General features: G+C 47.6%; 2 protein-coding genes across 2 annotated transcripts; both read right to left on the reverse strand.

Moving 5' to 3' along the window:
- Window positions 1-10: 10 nt before the first annotated feature.
- LOC134318754 (protein spire homolog 2-like) lies at window positions 11-4,002 on the reverse strand. Its single transcript, XM_062999684.1, has 3 exons — window positions 3,649-4,002; window positions 1,620-1,663; window positions 11-1,470 (listed from the first exon to the last, which is right to left on the reverse strand). The coding sequence occupies exons 1-3, from the start codon at window positions 3,971-3,973 to the stop codon at window positions 952-954; spliced, it is 888 nt and encodes a 295-aa protein (XP_062855754.1). The 5' UTR covers window positions 3,974-4,002; the 3' UTR covers window positions 11-951.
- A 1,676-nt stretch (window positions 4,003-5,678) lies between these two features.
- On the reverse strand, window positions 5,679-7,369 carry chst6 (carbohydrate sulfotransferase 6). The gene has a single exon (XM_063000929.1). The coding sequence runs from the start codon at window positions 7,367-7,369 to the stop codon at window positions 6,179-6,181; it is 1,191 nt and encodes a 396-aa protein (XP_062856999.1). The 3' UTR covers window positions 5,679-6,178.
- Window positions 7,370-9,041: the final 1,672 nt, after the last annotated feature.

The raw sequence follows: 9,041 nt of genomic DNA on the forward strand, positions 1-9,041 counted from the left end.
ACCGAGAAATATATCAGAGAAGCCAAAGGCAAATTTATTTAATATAAAATAATTCATAGATACTATTATACTCCAACAAGACTTCATAGACTGGGCCTAATAAAAGACGATTTATGTTGGAAATGTAGAAAAGAACGTGGTACATTTATGCATGCTCTATGGGAATGTCCTAAAGTTTTACTTTTGTGGATGAATGTATTAGACTTTATGAGTAAATGGTTGAGATGTGACCTGTCCAGATCACCAGGACTGTGTCTCCTTGGGAACAAATCTCAAGTGCCACACCTAAGCAAGCCTACGTTTAGGATATTAAAAACTGGACTATTAACCTGTGCTCGAGTAATCTTAAGGTGTTGGAAGGAACCTCAAACTCCTACACTGAATTTGTGGAAGACTGTAATGATGGAGAGTGTGGCATGTGAGAAGATGCTGGGCAGATTGAATTGGACGAGCGATAACATCATGGAACAGTGGGATAGTTTCAGTAAATACTTGTCTGGAGGGCACAGCCAAACCTTGTGAAGACACTGATGAATGGACATAAAAGTACCGGAGATGGTGTACAATTGTTTATTTGTCGATGTGACTAGCAGATGCCTTGTTTATTTATTTTTCTGTCTCAATCATCGATACCCTGTATTCCTGCCTGATTGTAAATGTAATTGTGTATTTGTTTATTCTTTTTTTTTTCCTTTCTTGCTTTTTGTTTGTTTTTTGTTATTTCCTTCTTGTTTGCTGAATACCATATTCATGTCAAAAATCTAATACAAATTTAAATTCTAAAAATAAATAAATAAATAAAATGTTCCGTTTGCATTGTGACCATAAAAAGCTATACACACACTTGTTCTCGTTTTGGCCTCCAGGGGCGCAATTCGACACACACCACCTATACACACACACTTTTGGTCCGGTCAACCGACCCCGTGGGGACCTTTAAATAAAGTCAGGTCACCACCAGTATATAAAAACACAGGCACACACACACACACACACACACACAGACACACACAGGTGTGTAACTGCTGATGACTGGACTGTGGGGTCTCTGGAGTGGGTGGTAGCTCCTCCTCTCACCTCCTTGGCGTCTCTGATCCTGCTGAGGAAGGTCTGAAGCTCCAGAGTCTCGAGGAACAGCGCCCTGCACACCGACTGGTAATGTTCCGCCGCCACCGCCGGATCCGCCAGCCTCCTGGCACACAGCGCCATCACCTGGTGTAGAGTGCGTACTGCACGCCTGCTCCTCTCCTCATCCTCCTCATCCTCCTCCTCCTCCTCCTCATCTTCATCCTCGGGGCCGCTGTACCCCTCATCCTTCACCGCGGTGCCACATTCACCCGACTCGCCATCCTCACCCGCCACCATGCGTTCGATCAGCCGCTCCAGCTGTGGGCTCAGCTCGCGCTCCTCACTCTCGGCCAGGCCCCAGTCCAGAGCCCGGTAGATGGCCACGCCCATGGTCTGCACCAACTGCAACAGGACATGAGGGGAAGTGTTATGTCCATGTGTGTGTGTGTGTGTGTGTGTGTGTGTGTGTGTGTGTGTGTGTGTGTGTGTGTGTAGTGTATTTCTGCAGTGTGTGTGTGTGTGTGTGTGTGTGTGTGTGTGTGTGACCTCACCTGGCTCTCCTGGACGGCCGGTAAAGCTCCAGCGTCTCCATCGTCTGGAACAGAGAGAGAAGGACGTGTTTACACCAGGGTTAGATAAACCAGATAATGTACCAGTGCTGGGGTTATGAACCCTCGAGTTCTAATCGAGTAAACTCACAGCATCAGCAGAAGATCAGACTGAGGAACGACGTCTCCATCATCCAGTCCCACCAGAGACTAAAAACAACCCTCTCAGATACCTGATACTCTTTAGTGAGGGGGGAGAGGACAGAACAGAAGAGGACAGAAGAGGACGGTGGAGGACAGAAGAGGACGGTGGAGGACAGGGGATTCTCCGGGATCAAACTCATCACAGATGGACTGATGGGAAGTGGAAATGCAGCTTACAAACACGTGCTTCCATGTGACATCTTCTTTAGGGATCAATCCAAATCCACATTCTGAGGAGTGGAGGTGCTGGACTGGCCTGCCTGCAGGACTGACCTGTCTCCAAAGCGTGTGGATTATCATGAATGAAGCGAAAGAAAGAACGGATGAAAATCACACCGTTATACCTACAGTGAAAGGAATCCCCAGTGGTGCTATCAGCCAGTCCGTGTCTACATACAGACATGACTGGGTACATTTGAGGGAAGGCTGAATCTTTGTGATGGATTGGCGTCCTGTCTGGGTGTGTTACCGCATTGCACCCAGTGATTCTGGAAAAAACCCAGACCCACCAGGACCCTGACCAGGATGAAGTGGTGGTAAAACATGAAAATAAAAGAAACGAAAAAGGATCCAAACAAACGTCACAAAATATGAAACTGACAGCTCCAACACTACCACCACCAACAACGATAAACAATTACCAACACCGGCACCAGCGCCAACATCACCACCATCAGCACCACTACTATCACCGAAAAGACTGCCAACACTACCACCAACAACAACGATATACCACCACCAACAATGATATACCACCAACAACAATGATGATATACCACCAACAACAACATCACCACCATCAGCACCACTACTATCACCGAAAAGACTGCCAACACTACCACCAACAACAACGATATACCACCACCAACAATGATATACCACCAACAACAATGATGATATACCACCAACAACAACATCACCACCATCAGCACCACTACTATCACCGAAAAGACACATTCACATTTTCGGCATTTAGCAGACGCTTTTATCCAAAGAGACTTACAGTACTGTAACAGTATACAGTCTAAGCAATTGAGGGTTAAGGGCCTTGCTCAAGGGCCCAACAATGGCAACCTGGCAGTGGTGAGGCTTGAACCAGCAACCTTCTGATTACTAGTCCAATACCTCAACCACTAGACTACAGCTGCACCAATGGCCACATCCCCACTGCCACCACCATTACCACCAGCACTGCCACAAACAGCACTGCCAGCTCCACCACCAACTCCACCAGCTCCACCAGCACCAACACTACTAACACCACTGCCAACACTACCACCAACACCACCACTAACACTACTAACACCACTGCCAACACTACCACTAACACTACTAACACCACTACTAACACTACCACCAACACCACCACCAGCTCCACCACCACAGCCACCAAATATAACAATAAACATTTAATAATTAAACTAAAAAAATGAAACTGAACAATAAACATCCAGATGAATTTCAGATGAAACCATCAAGAGTTCCTCCACTGATAACAAATCCACATAAACGTTCATCCTACCAGGTTCTGGAGATGATTGTGGCACCAACACTTTAATAAAGAACCATGAAAAGGTTCTTCAGCTTTTACACCATTTACCACAAAATGAACATCAAAACAACAACAACAGTTTGTGATCAGAAGCTTTGAAATAAAGTTGAAAGACTTTAAAAGAAAATCGGGATGATTTGAAGCTCTTTATTTAAAGGTTCTACAGGAGATCCGAGCTGAAGATCCCTGAGATCTGAACCCTCCTGTGATTCCGGTTCTGGAGCTACAGAGACCACGTGACTCAGCACATCAGCACACAGCGCGTGCGGCTCTTACCTGGACAGGTGAGGGTTCCGCTGTGGGTCCGGATGTGGGTTCTGGAGCGCAGGGTGACGGTACCGTCCCGGTGCAGCAGGATGGACTCGGGTCCGTCTGCTCGGTACCGGGCGGGGTGATGGCGCGCCCCCCTGCAGCACTGGTAACACACGGCCCAGGCCTGCTCCTCATTCAGCGGCTGCTCGTACGAACGCAGCACCTCGTGCACGGACAGAACCTCCCGGTGCTCCTCCTGGTCCCGGTCGCGGTTCCCCTCCACGGCGACACCCCCGCGGTCTGAGCATCGGGCCATGCGCGCACATTCACCCGCGCGACCATCCTTCATCCTCTAGCGCGCGCTCATCGTCCGGCCGCAGTCCCGCAGTGTGCTCTCCAAAATAATAATAAACCCCCCCGCACACACCCCTCACCCCCCCCACGGCACTGCTCCTGCTCACCGCGCATGCGCACACCATGATGTAACTGTGCGGGAAGCAGGTGAAGGATCTGCAGCGCGCGATCCCGATACCGCATGCGCGCTCCCGTCCACCCACCAACGTCTGGGTGCGCGCTCTCGGCTCTGCAAGGTGCACGCGCTTCACATTCACCATGCACCTCATTACAGAAAGTGTTCAGATCATCAGAGAGCCGAAACAAACACATGATTTCTTTATTTAATGAACAAAGGACTCAAACACACGTACCAGAACCGCGACCCCTTCCACTGTGCGGTACCCTGAGGGATCGGTTCCGTGGTCCCACATTTAGTGTTTTTTCCACAGCTGACCTGAACTGTACAAGTATAGAACCAGGAGCACCAGAGTGAGTGAGTAAGTGAATTAATTATGATTAAATGAATGAGTGATGCTCTGTGAGGGACTGATGTTCCATCCCTGGTGTTTCCTGAGGCTCCGGATTCACGCAGCTCTGATCAGAATGAAATGATGAATGAATGAACGAGTGAACGTGAGTGCAGGTTACATCAGGTGCAGCAATTATGTGAGTTTGGCGCCCTCATGTGGTTTAAATAAATCATTACAGGTGTTAATCATTTATCATTAACATTTCACATTTTCGGCATTTAGGAGACGATTTTATTCAGTATATTGTCTAAGCAATTGAGGGGTAAGGGCCTTGCTCAAGGGCCCAACAGTGCCAACCTGGCAGTGGTGAGGCTTGAACCAGCGACCTTTTGATTACTAGTCCAGTACCATAACCACTAGGCTACAACTGTTCTATCATCAGATCATTTATTCATTTATTCTTTCATTTATTTGCTACACTTTCACAGTTGGGTACTTTAGACCATCTGTCATGTCCTGTAAGAGTTTTTCTTTATTTATGGTACTTTTCTTCCCTCTACTGGTGTTTAGAGTGATTCATGATTTTCTTGTGTAATTCCAGCTTTTGTGTTGATTGATTAGTTTGTTCACATGACATGGTCAGGTTATAGTTCATGGTGTGATCAGGAAAATCATTAGAGGTTACATGTCATGCGGTCAGCTTCCAGCTCCAGTTGTTGCTTCTATCCCTTCTGTTGTTTGTGCCTTGGGAAAGTATAGCTCGTGAGTTACAGTATATTTCCGTTTACATTTAATATAATATTACACAAGTGTTAGTGTAATGCTGTTAATATGTTACATTTAAATATTTACTTTTATATTTACGTTTACATGGAAATGTTGTTATTTGCATATCATTTGAATATGGTATTTCTAACCGGTGCTTTCTTTCTGTATTATTTCAGTTTTACAAATGAATTGTTTCTTGAGAAATGAAGACAACAGTAAAGAGCATTTAACTTTACTCCAGCTTCTGACTTTTTCTTGGAACTTTGTTAGCTATCTGTCAATATGTGTGTAGACACACACACTGAGGACAGAATACCATCCACTCCACCTTCCGCATGTGGCAGCTTAAAGAAAAGCCAAGTATCCAAAAGTAGATCCATGTTGATGTGGTGGTAAATATTGTCTAGTAATAACCACAGCTCATCACTCATGAAATAACAATCACGCTCATCACTAAAATCATTCTTCACTTCAACCACATCAAATCAAATATTAAATCTTTTATTATAAATAAATCAAGATTTGATCAAAGTCCCATCATATAAAATCCTATAAAGATCAAATAAACCAGCTGATTATAAAAGTGATTCAAATAAAAAATCTTTTCGATTCCAAACACGTTCTGAGGTCCAGCAGGTCAGTGGTAGGGGGGAACATTCTCAACTCCATAAAACACCACAAACATCAAAGACGACAAAAAAAAACCATTCAAAACTTAAACATTCAATATTCTTATATTCATATACACACACACACACACACACACACACACACATTCCTGTCGTACCCAGTTCTTGTATAAATAATTGAAGCGAATCTCTCCGTGTTTGTCTCTCTTGGCACTTGACCTGCAGGTCGTGACGTGACGTCGTTCTGAGGAACTCTGGCTCATTATTTACGTTCTTTCTGCCCACCTGTCTACATAAATACCGACTCGCTGACCGCTGGCGAGGAGACGTCCAGCTCAGACGCACTTATTATTAAAACAGCGGCTGGCGGTTGAAGGTTCTGTTGGAGGACGACCAGCTGAAGTTCAAACCCTCGTCCTGGGTCAGGTCCAGGTCCAGCAGCTTCTGCTCGTCCTCGCTGTGAACCAGGCGGTAACCCAGCAGCGACATGGCGCTCCTGCAGACCTCCTGGACCTTCTGCACCTCGGTGAACGCTAAGCTCTTCCTCCAGGCCTGGGAGACGTCCGTGGCGCTGCGCTCAGTGATCTGGAAGGCGGATCCCATGCCCTTTCCGTGGGTGATCCGGTAGATCCACTTCTCCAGAGTCTCCGTCATCTCCAGGCCGGTGAAATCGTAAATGTCCTTAATTGCCGTTAGCGGGTCCTCCACGATGTCCTCGTAGCGCACCAGCTTGTAGCGGCCCTTTAAAAAGGCGGGAGCTTTCTCGGTGGCGGTTTTGTGGATGCGGATGTGGCTCCTGCACACCTCCTGCATGACCAGTTTCTGGTCGTCCGGCTTTAGAGATTTCTGCGTCTCCAGAACGAAGGAGCTGTCGTACTCCAGCGCATTCACCGACTTCATCCGGGAGCGATACACCGCCCGCGGGTCCCGTACCAGGTGCAGGATGCGGAGGTCGAGCGTGGGGTCCTGCAGCAGAGGGTACAGGGACTCCAGCTCAAAAAAGCGCACCTCCTTCAGCACCACGTGGCTGTAGGTGCGACACACCTTCCCGGCCAGGTTCATGCTGATACTTGAGCAGCGCGTCTCACAGTCCTTGTTCCACGTGGCCTGTCGACCCTGACTGAGGGGGCAGAGCGGCGCCGAACACAGCGCCTGGCTGCGGCTCCACATGAACAGGTGCGAGGTGTTGTAGTGGGGCGGCATGTAGGAGTCCATCACCCCCAGGTCGCAGTGGAAGACGCGGTGCATCAGGTCCCGCACCGCCATGCGCAGGCTGCGAGCGCTGGGCCGCCGGAGCCACGTCCACACGTGCCACGCCGGCTCCATCAGGTAAAACACTGATGGGTGCTGGTTAAAGACCTGGCCCAAAAACGAAGAGCCCGATCGCCATGACGACAGCAGGAGCACGTGCACTTTATCCTCAGGTGATGGGCAGAGGTCCGAGGGGCTCGGGGTGGGGAAGTTAGTCCAGACTATGAACAGCACCACCACGAACAGCAGGGTCGCCACGGCTGGCACGGGCACACGGGAGTGCACAATCATGGCCTGGAACACACACACACACACACACATGATTACAGTCACGACACATAAAGAACAACCAGCGATGCACCAGTGTAGCTTATTACAGTCGAGCGACTGAGGGTACAGTGGCAGCGGTGGGGCTTGAACCAGCAACCTTCTGATTACTAGTCTAATCATAGAGTAAATTTTTGAGTACAAACTGAAGACTCTGATCTGTGCACCGGAACCACACAGAAATATGTGAACCCCCCCCCCCCCATTCCAAACCCACACCACACTAACAGTCTTCACTCCTCTGGGCACATGAACCCCATCATGCTGGAGGAGGGAAGGACCTTCAACACTTGCTTTTATTTATTTATTATTAATTATTATTATTATAAGCTGATTAGGTGCTGATATCTGAGGAGGACTGATGGAGAGGAGGGAACAGCGTTCATGACCTGAGAGCTGAATCATCTCAAAGACCAAAACCCCTCACCCCTCAAATATTTACCCACTCCGGGTGTGTGTGTGTGTGTGTGTGTGTGTGATTGTGTGTGTGTGATTGTGTGTGTGTGTGTGATTGTGTGTGTGTGATTGTGTGTGTGTGTGTGTGTGATTGTGTGTGTGTGTGTGTGTGTGTTTAGACTGGAGCAGGTTCGTGTGGATGCTGCTGTTTGGATCTGTTGGATTTTTGGGTGGGATTGAGAATAAACACAGTGAGAACGAGGATGACGAGGATGGGGAGGATGAGGAGGAGGAGAACGAGGATGATGAGGATGGGGAGTTCGAGGAGGAGGAGAACGAGGATGACGAGGATGGGGAGGACGAGGAGGACGAGGACTTGGTTGTAACTATGGTTACAGTTATTACTGTGTGTACAGAGTCGATCCTAAAATCATCCAGATTAATGACCGACGTTCATCATAATTATTTGCTCCCTCGATCCTCTGACGGTCCAGAATGAAACGTCACTAAACCTGCACTAAACCTCTACAGAGAGCCGTAACACGTACAGAGGAACACACTACACTCTACTGTTCCTCCACCACCGCCAGCACCAGTACATTTCACACCACACACACACCTCATGATCCTGCACCTGAACTCACTCACGGACTCCTGAGTCCTGAAAACTGCACACACACCTGAACCAATCAAACTCCAAACGGACTCAGATCCAGAACTGAGTTTAAAAAACGACGTTTCTACCTTCAACCATCTCTCACCTGTACACACCGCAACCGGCCAGCAGAGGGCGCAACTGCAACTCATCATCTACTTAATATAACTATAACGCACTAACCAGTCTGTAACCAGACACTAACCAGTCTGTAACCAGTCTCTAACCAGACACTAACCAGTCTTTGAGTTTCTAACCAGTCTCTTACTAGTCCCTAAATCACTAACCAGTCTCTTACTAGTCCCTAAATCACTAACCAGTCTCTTACTAGTCCATAAATCACTAACCAGTCTCTGAGTCTCTAACCATTTGGACCCTAAATGAAAAGCAACATGGACATCAGTGCCCAGCTGTACAAACACTGAGAAGCTTCTCAGAGGAGCGGCTGCTGTTCTAGCTGTAAAATCACACAGAGGATCAGTCTGTGTTAATACTGTTTATTTTTTAAATGGGACGGCCGTTAAGCTCACAGTTAGGCGTCCAAATAAGTTTGGTCAAATAGTGTACTACAGCTTTTAAATCCAG

Source organism: Trichomycterus rosablanca, chromosome 8 (genome assembly GCF_030014385.1).
Source record: "Trichomycterus rosablanca isolate fTriRos1 chromosome 8, fTriRos1.hap1, whole genome shotgun sequence".
Lineage (NCBI taxonomy): Eukaryota > Metazoa > Chordata > Actinopteri > Siluriformes > Trichomycteridae > Trichomycterus > Trichomycterus rosablanca.

What these genes read in the sequence shown, in the direction of transcription:
- LOC134318754 (XM_062999684.1), bottom strand. Translation starts at nt 3,973, where the DNA reads ATGAAGGATGGTCGCGCGGGTGAATGTGCGCGCATGGCCCGATGCTCA. An exon ending in CGGAACCCTCACCTGTCCAG is followed by an intron (nt 1,664 to 3,648) that starts GTAAGAGCCGCA and finishes TCTCTGTTCCAG; the next exon opens with ACGATGGAGACGCTGGAGCT. An exon ending in CGGCCGTCCAGGAGAGCCAG is followed by an intron (nt 1,471 to 1,619) that starts GTGAGGTCACAC and finishes GTCCTGTTGCAG; the next exon opens with TTGGTGCAGACCATGGGCGT.
- chst6 (XM_063000929.1), bottom strand. Translation starts at nt 7,369, where the DNA reads ATGATTGTGCACTCCCGTGTGCCCGTGCCAGCCGTGGCGACCCTGCTG.